Source organism: Xenopus laevis, chromosome 4L (genome assembly GCF_017654675.1).
Source record: "Xenopus laevis strain J_2021 chromosome 4L, Xenopus_laevis_v10.1, whole genome shotgun sequence".
Taxonomy (NCBI): Eukaryota; Metazoa; Chordata; class Amphibia; order Anura; family Pipidae; genus Xenopus; species Xenopus laevis.
In genome coordinates this window covers 121,905,803-121,920,786 of record NC_054377.1, presented here as the reverse complement: position 1 = coordinate 121,920,786, position 14,984 = coordinate 121,905,803, and the positions used below count along the sequence as shown (strand labels likewise).

The 14,984-nt window shown below is 41.4% G+C and overlaps 1 protein-coding gene across 1 annotated transcript in view; it reads left to right on the top strand.

Moving 5' to 3' along the window:
- The window catches only part of sfmbt1.L (Scm like with four mbt domains 1 L homeolog), a 45,813-nt gene extending 36,833 nt beyond the window's left edge, over positions 1-8,980 (top strand). The window contains exons 17-21 of the mRNA XM_018258908.2: positions 3,807-3,982; positions 4,919-5,097; positions 5,444-5,632; positions 6,518-6,646; positions 7,805-8,980. Coding sequence (XP_018114397.1) covers positions 3,807-3,982; positions 4,919-5,097; positions 5,444-5,632; positions 6,518-6,646; positions 7,805-7,945 — 814 coding nt within the window. The 3' untranslated portion in view covers positions 7,946-8,980. The remainder of the gene's footprint in view (positions 1-3,806; positions 3,983-4,918; positions 5,098-5,443; positions 5,633-6,517; positions 6,647-7,804) is intronic.
- The last annotated feature ends 6,004 nt before the right edge of the window (positions 8,981-14,984 follow it).

The following is a 14,984-nucleotide window of genomic DNA, read 5'->3' as shown; positions in this document are numbered from 1 at the left end:
ATTTGAATATAGTGGGATCAGCCCTTCCAGGCAACACCCAAAAGTTCTTTTCCTCCTCAGGACTAACTTTTGGCGGGGCCCAGAAACTTGGGGGGAGTTTAAACATAGGCTCAGCTGCCGCTCCTCCTTGTTCCTCTGGTTCCGCCTCATATTCCTCCCAGCCAGGGGCCGGTTCACCTGTGGATACACTACCCCCTTCGGCCGAAAGGGGCACACCACCCATGGGCACTTTTCCTTCCTTTAACCCCTTCAGGTAGGATATCGGGGCCAGCACCTCTTCCTGCCCGGATTCCACATATGCCAGGGTAGATTTAGGTATCCCCCCATCTGAGCTTGTCCCTCCGCTGGACACCCCCCGGGATGTAGATCGGCCACGTGGTCCTCGGGCCCCAGGGGACCTACCCCGATCTTGAACCGGGACTCTCCGGCTAACGGGAGCATTAGAGTCTCCTTCTGCAGGCTTTCGCACTTCAGCGGAGGCGGGTGGACTAGCGGGCAAGGCCTTTGGGGTTTGGCCCATAAGAGTGGTGGGTGGGGTAGGTAGCGCAGGTGGCGCGGGTAGGGCAATGGCACTATCCTCCCCCTTGTTGGTGTCTACGATTTCAATAGGGGTGCCCTGAACTTCCGCTAACCCAGGCCCGGGTGTGGACAATTCCCCGCTCACCTTCCCATCTCCTCCTTCGGCTGGGGACGGCGCCGTAACAGTCGGGACCGGAGTGCTAGGCCTGGACACAACCGGGTCTTTGGCGTCCAGCAGAGGCCCGATCCAACAAGGCCGTTGACACTTTGGGCATATGGACGTAATCTGCTTCAACTCCGCATAAACCATGGCACTGCAGCCTCCACAAATAGGAACCGGGATAGGGTTCCCCTCATCCGTCACATCAGCCGCAAAAAGTCCTGCCCAAATATAGCGATAGCCGGCATCCAGCAGCATGACTCCGGCTGGTCTCTCCTGCAGTGACCTGTAACTGGCTTGGTCACTATCTGACATTTCTGCTTTTCGGGCTTGCCTCTATGACACCGTTAACAGAGCTCTGATACTGCGTCTGCTCTGCTCACTAGCTGGTCTCACAATGCCCTCCTAAGATGGCCGCCGTGACATCAGCAGCCAGACCACTCCTCCCAGCCTGCCAAATTTCCCATACTGTCATTGGTTGGTAACACACCTCCTGATCTCGGGGAGGGGTGGCTAAACAGGGTGGTACGGCTGTCTATTCGGCCCACGTCACTCACCACAGTTTCGCGCCTTTCCTCTGGCGCCACTTTACACGATCCTGATTGGTTCTCCCCACCAATCTGGAAAGGTGGGCACACAACTTTCCGGTCGGCCCTCTCCTTCAGGCAACAGTAAATTTAGGGCGGTCGGAACTCAGGCTGCAAGCTGCGCTAGGCCAATATGCCTTTTTCCTCTCTGGTCCGGCACTGCAGCGCCTGTCACACTTTTCTCTCACAGCAATAAGTTCAATAAAGCTATCCCGGACGAGCCCCCAAATGTAGCACACCCGTGAGTGTACTTTTGCTGTGTATTGAGGCTGTATGTGACCAGGCTAACACTGCTATTAGTGTGCCCCCGACCCCCCAGTGTACCCGGGCAACTCCCTGCAACTCCCGGTACCTGGTGTGGATAAATGCAGCAGTAGATTCAGCCAGACAAGTCCTTTGCAGTAAATTATAACTGGTTTATTAACAGAGCACCGACAAGATCATAGGTTACAGTACTTTGATGTTCACTGGCAGTTATAGAGTAGCCTTCAACAACAATATTCCCTCCAGGGGGGTAGAAGATGCAACAGACGGAGTAGAAATCAATATAGATCAGTAACAATAGACTTGGGAAATAGTTACCACTCTCACTGGGCACTATCCTTTATGGTTGAACACTAAGGCATGGGTTTCTCAGCCTGGGGTCTTGTATCTTGGCACCGGACTTGATCCTCACCTCACCCACTGTATTCAGCCTGGGGTCTTGGATCTTGGTATCCTATCTGGTCCTCAACTCACCCACTGTAGTCCCTACACTAGTGGTTCAAATACCACGGGGTCCTAACCCCACTATTTCTCCTCGTTGGAGCCACATCTGCTCACTAGCTACCCTGTGCTGACTTTCACTCCTAGAGCGACTATTACTGTAATACTATCCCTATCTCACGCTTCACTAACTTTTCCGGCAGACCTGGACCTGTAGTACCTCACACTGAGGCAAAGTCCCAGGACAGACCCAGACCTCATGGTGCTAAACCCTTTTATATTATCACACAGTGCCATCTAGTGGACAATCCCCAGGTACTAGTGTGGACCCAGCTAGGGACATAGCTGCCTGAGTTAACTAAAGGGCCCTTAGGTGTCCAAATACTAAAGAGGAATGCCTGAGTTAACTACACCCAAATCTCAGGGTCTCTACAATTTTATTTAATAAAAAGCTTGCCACATACAGTAAAACCTAGCAAAAGTGAAGGGAAAATGGTCGAATAGTCGAACGATTTTTAGTTCGAATAGTTCGAGTCGTAGTCGAAGGTCGAAGTAGCCAAAAAAATACTTCGAAATTCGAAGTATTTTTCATTCTAATCCTTCACTCACAGTAAATGTGCCCCCTACAGTTGAAACATTTTAGCTTTTAGTTGCACTTTGAAGTTTAACAGCATAGAGAGACAGACAGAATTAAGCCATTGTAGCAAAGTCACCAGTTTACTGTTCCTTTTGACAGACACTCACAATTTTGTATATATCTATGTATGTATCCAGGAACTGGTAGAGCAGTGGGTGATCATAGAGGAAGAAGAAGTACATTGAAAACAATTTGGAGTGGAAATATAAGAGGTTTCTGCTTATTAGTTTAGGGACAGATTTATATAGCCCTGTTTTTGTAACAAGTGGTAGAGAAGCAAGAGGGTTGGAATGAAAAGAACATTTGGTTAAGATCAGGGAATACCAGAATACAGACAGTTAAAGGTATTCCGTCATGGGAAAACATGGGTTTTTTTTTTCAAAAATGCATTAGGCAGTTGTGCTGCTGCAGCGTTATTTTACATTGAAATCCATTTTTCAAAAGCGCAAACAAATTTTTTTAGATTTTATTTTGAAATCTGACATGGGGCTGGACATGTTAGTTTTCCAGGTGCCCTCAGTCATGTGACTTGTGCTCTGATAAACTACAGTCACTGTTTACTGCTGCACTGCAAGTTGGAGTGATGTCACCACCTCTTCCCCCCCCCCAGTAGCCCAATGGGAATTGTTCTGGTGGATATGAGAATAGCACTCAATAGTAAAAATCCAAGTCCCACTGCGACTCCTCCACTTACATTGAGTAGGAGGAACAATAGCCTGTCCTAAAGCAGTTCCATAATGAAGTGCTGGCTCTTTCTGAAAGCACATGGCCATACACAATGACCTGAGATGGCTGCCCACACACCAATATTACAGCTAAATTATTGGTTCAGAAATAACATTTTATATGGTAGAGAGTATTTGGAGGGTAAACAGTGTAATTTAGAAATAAAAACTAAACCATAAAAATCATGGCAGAATGCCTTTATATAAGCCAATGAAGCAATTAGTTGAAAGGTTACAAATTAGAAGAATGAAGACTGTCATTTGTTGTAATGTTGGCTTTTTAATTATAACTGTAACTTGATGTGATAGAAACCCATGGGCCCACTCCCTCTGTAAATATGTAAATACCCTGTGGAATGAAAATTCCTCAGGGCAGTGAAGCATGTAGTGTGCAAATAGGGTGAGGCCACATACGTCCTCCAATAATCTATTTGGACAGCAGTTTCATACCGTAATGCTATGGTTTATTTCAGGTATAAAGGGAAGACTTACAGATCCACAGTGGAGCTTGTGAGAACATCAGACCAAGTGCCTGAGTTCTGCCGGAAAACCTGCCTCAAACTGGAATGCTGCCCTAATCTGTTTGGACCTTTAATGGTGCTGGACCAGTGTTCAGAAAATTGCTCTGTTTTAACAAAGACAAAGTACAGTAAGGAATTTTTATGCAAACTTGTAATCTGGATCCCCTGGCAAATGCTTTAACTTGGGCTTGGATGGGTCTGTTTGCACTTTTTTAAATTACATTTAAAATGTGTGTATATACATGGTGCTAAGGCACGGTGGCTCATTTATTAAGGGGGGGTTCATGCTGCAAAGCCTGCCTAAGGCTAAGGGTGCACTTTGTGTGCATAGTGTTTCCCCAAGCTACAGCTAAGTCCCAGTAAATCTTTGGGGCAAATAAACAAGCATCAAGGTCTTTATCTCTTCAAAATGTCAAAGCAATTTTCTAACTGGACTGGTCATAATATAACTTTTAACTGTTTTTGTTTAGGTTGATGATGACACAGTGTTTTTAACATAAGCCATTCAATTGTACTAATATAAAACCAGGGCCATATTATATATATATATATATATATATATATATATATATATATATATATATATATATATATATATATATATATATATATATATATATATATATATATTTTTTTTTTTTATATTCCTTGAAAAGGAACACTCACAGGTCTTAGGAGTAATCAAAAAAATTTAATGTGGACACAAACTGACGTTTCGGCTGGAACACCAGCCTTTCCACATGAAATTTTTTTGATTACTCCTAAAACCTGTGATTGCTCCTTTTCGATGACTACATTGATAATACATTTAAGGATTGCACCCAGACAGTCATTCATATAAATTTTTTCGTTAGTGCCAGCATTCCAAAAGTGTATGTATATATGTTTAGAAAATACAGGGCCCAGTGTAGAAACTCTGGAAGTGAAGTTTTTGCAGAAGCGATGGTGCGCGTGACGTCATTATACACTTTTGGGGGACACTGTAACAGTTAGGCCTAGGGTTGCAATAGACTTAACTACAGCCTTGTATATAACCAACACCTTTCTGTATGTATTACTCATAGCTCATTATTATGGGAAGAGACGTGGAAAGAACCTTACCAATCCTACAGGGATTCTGCGAAGCATTGAAGCTGCACTGAAAAAGCCTGCTAAGAAAAGGAGAAGGAGGAAAAATTTCTTTGTGCATAAAAAGAAGCGCATGTCAACTTCAGTGGATAACACACCTGGAGGGAGCCCGCAGGTGGGCTTCAATAGGAACTCTTCGGGGTTTTAAATATTTTATTTTCAGCAGATTTAATACAGTGCTTTAGTATACAATACAGTGAGTTCCTTGCATTTATACAAATTTCTTTTGGGTGGAATTGTGCCTTAATGGCAAAAAATAGGAGAACGTCCCAGAATTATCAGAAAGATAAGGAAATGTTTGTTGATATGACATGGCAGAGCAAAATAGCTGTGATTTAATATGAATAAAAGGGTTACATTTTAAATCTCAGTTATGTGTGAATATGCTAGAAAGGAAACTAAACGCGTGGAAATGTGTAGTTTTACTAGCAATTTCATGTATAATAATTGTTGTTATTCAGGGGAGTGATGAAGAAGAGGAAGAGGAAGGTGAAGAAGATTCCCCCAGTGAGGGAAGCATCCAGGAACAGTCAGAAATTTCAGGGAAGGGCTCCTCCTCCACATCCCCTACTCGGAGTGAACGCTCCCTAAACACAGAGAAGAAAAAAAGCCATCCGTTCTCAGACAATGAGAAATTACTCATGACAAAGGTATAACCTGAGGAAGAGCTGCCAGTAACACTGGTTCTCTTCATTGTATGATAGCAACACATTAATATAGGTCATTTGATGAACTGGAATACCTGGCAGATCAAGACTGGAGGAAGATGGGACCAAAGCATGTTGCACTGGCAAGAACTGGCAGAGTCATGCAGCAAGTAGAGCAAAAGAGTTGTTTTACAGGGACAAGGATATTTCAGAGGAGAAACATTGCAAAATGGCTTCTTTTTGGACCACCTTATGTTGCTTTCTACCAGAACTGTAACTGTTCTCATTTGGGTATGATGGCAAACATGTACCCCTCAATGCTATAGATCGAGAACAGATTTTCAAGCAACTGCCAAGTGGTGTTTGGGAGAAACTAATCAGAATTAGGACCTGCTGAATTACCAGTGGTATAACAGGTGCACATTTAGGGCTCATTCAGTCCTAAATATAGACATGTTAACTGATCCAAAAATACATCTCCACTGGGAACCCTACACCATCTTGTCCTGTTTATAGTTCTTTAAGACAAGGCAGAATTTGTAAACAGCATTAGAAACAACTAGTTTTACAATACATTCATGTCCTAATACTTCTATTTTCAAATACAAAGCAAAATTATGAGCTGAAGGATTAGGTTATTTTTACACAAAAAAAAGTTATTTAGACAAACCATTTAGTCCTCTTTAGAAGTTTGTGACACAAGCAATACATTTTGGATATTGCAGCTTAGTACTGTATAACCAAACATTCAGCTGAAAGGTGGTCTTACTTATTGAATATCATTTTTGAATATCATTTAACAAGTAGGTTTATATGTGGCTGAAAATGTCTTTATTTCCACTGGAGAAGCTACATATGCAGCTAAGCTTTACTCTTTTCATTCCGCAGGACATTCGGATAGAGCTGAGGGAACCTCTTATACTGGACAGTAGTCCTTTGGATTGGACTGTCAATGACGTTATCCAGTACATCAAATCCACAGACTGTGCTAACTTGGCAAAGCACTTTCAGGAACAGGTATAATGTTAAAGGAAAAATGTTGCTATAATAACAACCCAAAAAATTGCAGTGGAGGTTAAATGAATCTATTTAAAAAAAAAATTGGGCTGTGATACACAGCGCAAATTTAGTTTCCAACTTGGAAGGTGAATGGAAAACACATATGTTTTCCCTCCAATATATCACAGGCTTAAAAACAAATTACCCTAGCAACCATGCATTGTTTTGAATAAGAGACTGGAATATGAATAGGAGAGGCCAGAATAGAAGGATCAGTAATAAAAAGTAACAATAACAATACATGTGTAGCCTTACAGAGCATTTGTTTTTTAGAAGGGAGTCAGCGACGCCCATTTGAAAGCTGCAAAGAGTCAGAAGAAAAAGGCAAAAAACTAGAAAACTAGATAAAATAAACAATGAAAACCAATTGAAAAGTGGCTGTCAGGGAGAGTCCATACCCTAAAGAGGCAGCTTAAATATGCTGTGTATGGCCAAATATAGATTGATGGCGGCACTAAATCAATGGAAATGTGGCACCTTCTGTAGCCTGTGTCTTTGTGGATGCAATATCCTAGCCAGACGTAGACTGTGTCCCAGGACTAGGCATTACGTATTTAGGCAAGAAAATTAACAGATCTGCATATGCAAATATTGTAGCTGTTCTGTGTTTCACAAAAAATGCCTAATTAATGCATATCATTTGAAGCCTCCACCATATCATTGTTATTTTTGGGAGCCACTGTAGCTGCATGTACTGCTGTCCCTGGCTGGGTTTAAAATGCTCTTGTTATTTTGCAACATTTTGATGCTGGGTCACATAATTGTTAGGACTATGCTTGCTCCTTGATAAGTAAACATGATACAAATACAGGCTTGTACTGGCAGTCTTTGGACCAGAGGGGTTGCTGTAAGATGCCATAGACAGTCAGTATTTATTGGACATGTTGAACACTATTTGAGCCTCGGTGTACCTGAAATGTCAGGGACTGTTTTGAATCCCAATCCTGACCTGCTCAGTCTAGACATGCAGTGAGCATAAGGGGGATGCTACAGAAACTTGGCTCCTCATATGTTATACAGACATTTAGTAAAACATGTATCTTCTCTTAGAAATCTGAAAACATGTCTGTTCCATGTTCCCATTATTGTCTTTTCACGGTTTCCCCTTCCTAACAGGAAATTGATGGGAAAGCGCTGCTCCTCCTCACTCTCCCTGCTGTACAGGACTTCATGGATCTCAAGCTCGCGGCTGCTGTCAGACTCTGTTACCATGTAGAGAGGGTAAAGCTGGCTTTCTATCAGAGCTTGACTAGCTAAGGCACATCGGAGGCATTATTGCCACCTATTTACTACAGGAAGCTTATTGATAATCACAGCTCTGCCACATAGGCTGTTCAAAGAATATTTTTTTTATTAAAGTGGTTGCTCAGTCACTGTACATAAACAACTGCAGGATAATTGCAATTCAAATGTTCTGACTGGGAGGATCCTTGCTAAAGATGAAAAGCCTATAGTCACAGATTTCACGCTTGTGCTTTTGCCAGCTGAGAATGCTGGGGGATGTAGTTATCCACAGCTGCAGTATTAAACCTCTAGTTTAATATTGCTGCCTTAAGTGATTTGCACTTCTCTACGTACTGTCAGGGACCAGGTGTTTACATATGCTCTTGGGAAGATCCCTTGAAACAGACAAGAATTATCTAAATTCTTATGTGAAGGGAAATTGAGCAGGATATAAAATATATGTATGAGGATATCTATTAGTGTGTCACAGAACATCACAAGGTAAGCAAGAAAATTAGCCACAGATAAGAACTGAACAGTAAAGGTGTTGCTGTGGTCTATGATCCAGCAGGGACAAGCAGAATGTCAGCTTCCATGCATGATATAAAGCAAGCAATCAAAATATTTTGTGAACACACTAAAAACAAATTATACAATAGATTATAATGAACCTTTTTGGGTTGGGCACAGAAATAACAGTCCTTATAACTTTTAGATTAGTAAATCATGCTGCAGCAGCCCAGATGGCTTATTCCATTCCTTTGTAATCAGGACATATAGGACAGGACGGAACATTGATTGAATGGGCTCTCCCTAACCAAACTGATTTAGGGAAATATTGGTAAATTTGTGTAATTTTAAGTGGGTCTGAGGCCAGCCTTTGGCCCTCTACCTGCGGCAAAGCTATAAATGCAGGTTTCTGGGAGGTGTAGTTCTGCAGTGGTGAGATGGACAAAGGTTGCCTTGCCTGTTTATATATTTGCAAACGGGCACAAGGCAGCCTTGTCCTTACCACTTGTCATGAATGACATACCAGTTGGGGGGGGAAGCGCATGTACATGCCCCACATGAATACAGTGCTGCCAAAACTGAACGCAGAGGCTTGCAGCAGGGGCACATAGTGCAAAAAAATGGTGGATTGTGTCTGTTTATAGCACTTTCCATCATGCTCTGCACTTCTGATTCAGCTGGATCCGCGTCCTGCAAACACTGCTAGGATTCGGCCCAAGCTGCACCCTAGATTCAGTTTAACGATGTGGGTGTTAATATTCTAAGAAATAATGACATTGCTTAGTTTAGTGTAGTTTTTGGAATTCTTTGTTTTTCTATTCTGCCTTTTTGTAAATGTAAATATAAAGTTCTGCTCAGTTGCTAGGGTCAGTGTCACCTGGCATCTAGAAAACAGATTGAATTTGAGGCTGGATTTTTCATGTGTATTATTATTTATTACTTTCGTTTGAGGCTCTGTCTTATTCATCCTCCACTTTATTATTCAGACAACAGCCTGTTTGCTAGGGTAAATGGAACCTTAACAACCAGTTAATTATTTCAGTTCAGGACTGGGACAAAATTTCAATGCAAAGACCAAAATGTCCTAGAATACCACTCTCCACATTGTACTAAAACTTCATTGCACAGTGACTATAAACTTCAATGAAAAAAACACGGAGAGCATCACTCTCATTCACAAAGGAATTAAAAAACAAAGTATTTTATTTTCCCTTGATTTAACTTTAGATAGCTGAGTTTGTTTTGATAAATATTGTTGTCTTCCTTCCAATTACTTTGCTATATATTAATTTATTCATACCAGAGTGAGAGTAAGGTACTCTGTTCATGACAAATGGCACAGTGCTTTACCAAGCAATTGCTTTTGACAGCTACATCTCTCATACATGGCATTTACTCAACATCTTTACTCATCAGTTTATATTTATGTTAGAATTTTTAACTGGTGGATGTAATAACCCTCTCAGGTATGAAAACCAGTACACATAGAATGAGCAGAGCAGGTGTTGGCAGTGCAGGAAAACTTGGGGGCCCAAGTAAAATGTTTTACATAAGGAATTTCCTACCTTAAAGAACTAAAGCTTAACTAAAGAGGCAGGCTAGAAATGTTGTACATTATGTTTTGTACTTCTGTACCAGCCCAAGGCAACCACAGTCCTTTAGCAGTAACAATATGTCTCCCAAGATGCCCCAGTAGCTCCCCATCTTCTTTTCTGCTGATTCACTGCACATGTTCTGTGCTGCTGTCACTTACTGAGCTTAGGGACCCACACACAATATACAGTACACATAGAATAGAAATGTCACAATATAATGCTAATTAGTAATTCATACAGATAATTACTACATGGCAGCACAGAAACCAGTGCAATTAGCACCAGAATTTAATAATCAGCCCTGTAGCATCAGTTTATATAACAGACCAACCACATTTTCTGCTTGATAAATCGCAATGACCCCTAAGCTTAGCTTCTCAACAGCTGCTCAGAGCCCACTGAGCATGTGAGTGTCACAGACACTGTCCAAGATGGTGACCCCCTGTGACAAGTTTGAAGTCCTGGATCATTGCTGCTATTGAGAAGCTCAAACTTTACGCTGGTGCAATAAGTTTAGTATATAAAATATGTAATTTTTAGCCATATTCATGTTTAGGGTTTAGTTCTCCTTTAAGGCTAGGGCCATACAACATTGATTCTACGCAGGAGGAAAATCTGCTGCCCTACTGCTCCCCTTCTCTTCTGCAGGCACGATTTAATTAAAAATCTTGCTTTTCAGCGTGGAAATCTGCCGCATCGGCCTGCACAGAGGTAATGATTCCGGGTTCAGGCAACACAGGAGCAGATGTGGGGCAGTGGATTCTCGGCCTGCATTTCTCTGCTGGCCGAGATCCATGTTGTGTGGCCCTAGCCTAAAACTAACCCAGCACACAGAGGACTGCACTTGTGGAACCTCTTTAATAAGTAAGCTGTAATGAACCTGACTCTTCCCCCACTTCAGACTTTTGGGGTTCCAACAAGGGTAACTCCCCTTGGCTCTAAAGAGCAGCAGTTGTAGTTCCTGTGCCACAGGCAGTTAACAAAACCTTGCTTCCGGCTGCAGTGTGCAGCTCCTTACCAGGGGCAGGAACAAAAATGGGCTGTTTAAGACCAAAAATTATGTATTTTTAAATGGACATTCACCTTCTTTAGTGCAGAGTGCAATTGTGCTAGCAACACGGCATCAGTAGAACACAAATATAATGCCGAGGTCTGTGCTAACATATGGAAACCTTATTCAGCTTCGCGACTTTTTCACATTCTTCCTACCTACACACCTAAACAGCATAGGGTTCAAAATAACCCTGTGTAAGGAGGAAGAATGTGGCAAAGCAGCAAAGCTGAAAAATGTTTCCATACATCAGCACAACCCTCGGCATGACATTTGTAGAAAGGAATCATACCTGGTGCTCACCAGATACAAGTAGCCAAGTTCAGTTTTAGACACTAGGGCACCCGCTAATTTTACTAGGGATACTTGTAATTTGAATGGCTGAAATCTCCACAGCTTGGATACTTATATTTTTCATAATGAGGCCCTGCCATGTGCCCCTCCACCACTATGGTAAGCCCTTGAGCACTATTATCACCCTGGGCTTATATACACATGAGATAACTTATGCCTTTCACTTTTTATGTACTTTTTATACACTTTTTTTTTTCTATTAATAAACTAAAATAAGCACTGCGTATCTTGACAGCGCTATATAAATAAATGATGATGATGATAAAAGGAGAAGTGAAATTCACAATTCCGCCCCCTCTCCTATTTTGGATGGTGGGGAAGAAAAAATAAATATAGTATATTTGCATTATTTATTTTGTGGGTTTCTAAAATATATATATTCTTGCCAGAATTCTGTTTTAAAGTAAAACCGTAAACTGCGAAATTGTCATTACTCACTTGGGAAAGTTCAAGGGTTAACTGATTTTCATTTAGGAGGTTTATGTAAATATAATGTACAAAGCAAAATATGATTTAGATGCTGAATTTGTTTAATAATTGAAACAGAATTGGATTTTTTCTCTTATGTTTCTAATAAATTTGTTATATTTATTCTTCCTTGTGTGTCTTTATTGCTTCTTAAAATTGACAAGTATGTGGGATTGGTGTTAAAATGTAAATATTTATAGGGGTATTTTATTAACATGTTAAAGTGAATGGTTAACAGTTAGGTCTGAGATGTTTTTTTAAAGTGATACAGACCCATTGCTAATCTTAGGAACATGGCTGCTAATAGTGGAGGTAATGAGGCAATTACACAGCGAGCACAGCAAAATGAAATATGGAGTTTCTGCTATGCAAAGCAAAGTGAGGCTGGGAGCACAAGAAGAATTTGGAGACAAGAAGAATTTGTGGTATTCTGCTTGTGCAAGTGTGGGTGAGATAATACTTATAAGCCATCCACTTTCTGCAGTGATCTTGCTAGCATTTCTGGTGTTGCTATGCTCACTGGCATGATTGGGGATTAAGTCATTTCTAAAACGTTCTAGCCGGCATATCTGGGGTTAATAATGCATTTCTGCAGTGCATTTCCAGAGTTAATATGCTCATTATTTGCTTTCTACAAAGATCTTACTGGCATATACAGATAATTATGACTAAAGGGAATGGCCTACAAATGTCAGTGTGGTGCATTATTTTGAGGCTCCATGCTACGCTTTTGGCTTATGCCCCATATTTTAGTTAGACAGCCTTGCTCTTTCATGTAAAATGAGGAACGATGGTGGGTGGTGAAAGCTGTGAGGAGTATGGTTGCCACCTTTTCTGGAAAAAAAGGCCTTCTTTTATTATATATATATATATTATATAATTTGTCCCTATTAATAACATTTGCGCCAAGCATAAATTTTACTGGCCAGGCTGGTAAAATAACAGGCAGGTGGCAACCCTAGGCAGGGGTGGCTGTGGCAGCCACAACAGCAGCTGCACTTATGTGCTTGGTGGGCCCCTGGATGTGGTTCTCTGGTGGGTCCCAGGTACCCTAGTCCGACACTGATCTGTAAGACTTAGAAAACTGCTCATACAAAGGCAAAGCTTCATATGATTGCAAAAGACCTACAGGGATGTTTGGCTGACACAGGAGTGATGTGGCAATGTTCCACTATGCAGTGTTGCTTGCACAAACATGATCTACATGGTGGAGTCACCGGGAGGAAGATTTACCTGCAACCTCATCAAAAATTTATGTTTTGTGTTTGTCTTACGTATTCAAACCAGCATTTAGACAGGCCAGAGGCCTTTTGGGGAAAAGTGCTGTGGGGCTAACAATTTTGGCCACGATCACCAAAAATGTGTTTGGAGAAAAAAAGCAGCAGTATTTCATGAAAAAAAAGAACCTACCAACTGTTAAAAACAGGGGTCAATATATTATGCTTTGGGCCTGTGTGGCAGGCAGTGTCACAGAAAACATTTCTATGTGTAGAAAAAAAAGAATGAATTCCACTAAATACTGTATCAGAACATCATGGATGCCAATATGAAATGTTCAACGAAGAAGCTGTTGGTAAAAATGGTATGGCTTCTACAACAAGACAACATACCTCAAAAGCCACTATAAACTATTTGTAGAAAAACAAGCTGAAGGTTTTGGAATGACTCAGTGTTCTGACTTAAACGTTATCGAAAATCTGTGGGTAGATCCAGTGTCTGACTGGGGACCATTGGGCCTACTCAAAGGGTCCCCACAGCCACTGGTCCGGCAAAACCGTTGCCTCTTCTAATAACATCTGTCTCCCCCACTGTGTCTCTCCCACAAATCTGCCCAGTGCTCACATCAGCACCAATCTACTACGGCTGGGGCCCACTGGGATTCAGAGTTGCCAGGTTGGTGGTTTTCCTTTAATGTAAGACTACAATACCCAGCATGCAACGAGACTGACGTGTAAAAGTTGGGAGTTACCAGTTTTTGGGCCCAGCACCCCAGTTTACCATCCCATTCTAGCATGTTCTGGTGACTTTCTTCAATTTCAGACAATTACGGGGCAAAAATCTTATGCCCACCAAAATGACTAGAAGTTTTACCAATATTTATTGAAATTGTGTATGTATTAGGGCCTTATGGGGCCCCTATACGTGCTGGGTCCCCCTCTGTAGTTACACCCCTGGTGATGGATAAATCTGTCATATTTACTCCATGGAAAAATTAGCGAAACAGTGAAAATTTGTGTATTTTCATATATATTAATTTTTTTACTTTTTTCCCTGCACATATTGTGCTATTTTTGAGCTAGTTCTGAAGTGCCTTTTGGCTAGTTTTAGGCTGGTTTTGTAGCTGACTTTGGTTGATTTCCAATATAAGACCTGGCAACCCTGCTGGGAATTCTCCCTGTTCCCTGGTGGGGCCAAAATCCTTTCAAGAATAACTGAGACTCCAGGCTGGATACAGAAGGCATGTACAATCTCATGTACAATCTGTGATCTGTGCCAAAGGGCATGTTACTAAATAATAACTTTTGCACATGATGTGACAGCGACTATTTTCTTTGTTTCTATGTTTTAAAGTTGGTGATATGAAATGTAACTGTACATTAGTTACTTATTCAAGGCACCAAATAATGGCCAGTCCTGTTTCAGGCCAGACTGGAAGGAGCTGTATGTATGTCGTTTGTGTGGGGCAAGTGTGTCTAGAAATGGCTACTGTTAAATCCATGGCCCAATGTCACGTATTTAAAATGTCATTTACTTGTTCCATGACTGAATAAGAAGTCAACTTCAAAGGCATGATAAAGAAACTGGCCGAATAAGCAACTTCAGTGCCTTGTGTGCATTTACAGATCTGTAGGTCTGTGTAACAAGGTGATTTCTATACAGAATTAACTAAATAATTGCCAAGAAACCCAAGCTTTTGCTTCCACACGTGTCATCTTGTGACAACTTGTATTACTGCAAAGCAAAACAACATTTATCAGTTACTAATGGGGATGAAGTTCTCATCACTATATATATATATATATATATATATATATATATATATTATGGTCACACACGGACACCATTTTAGAGCAGAGAGCCCCACTTTATTCCA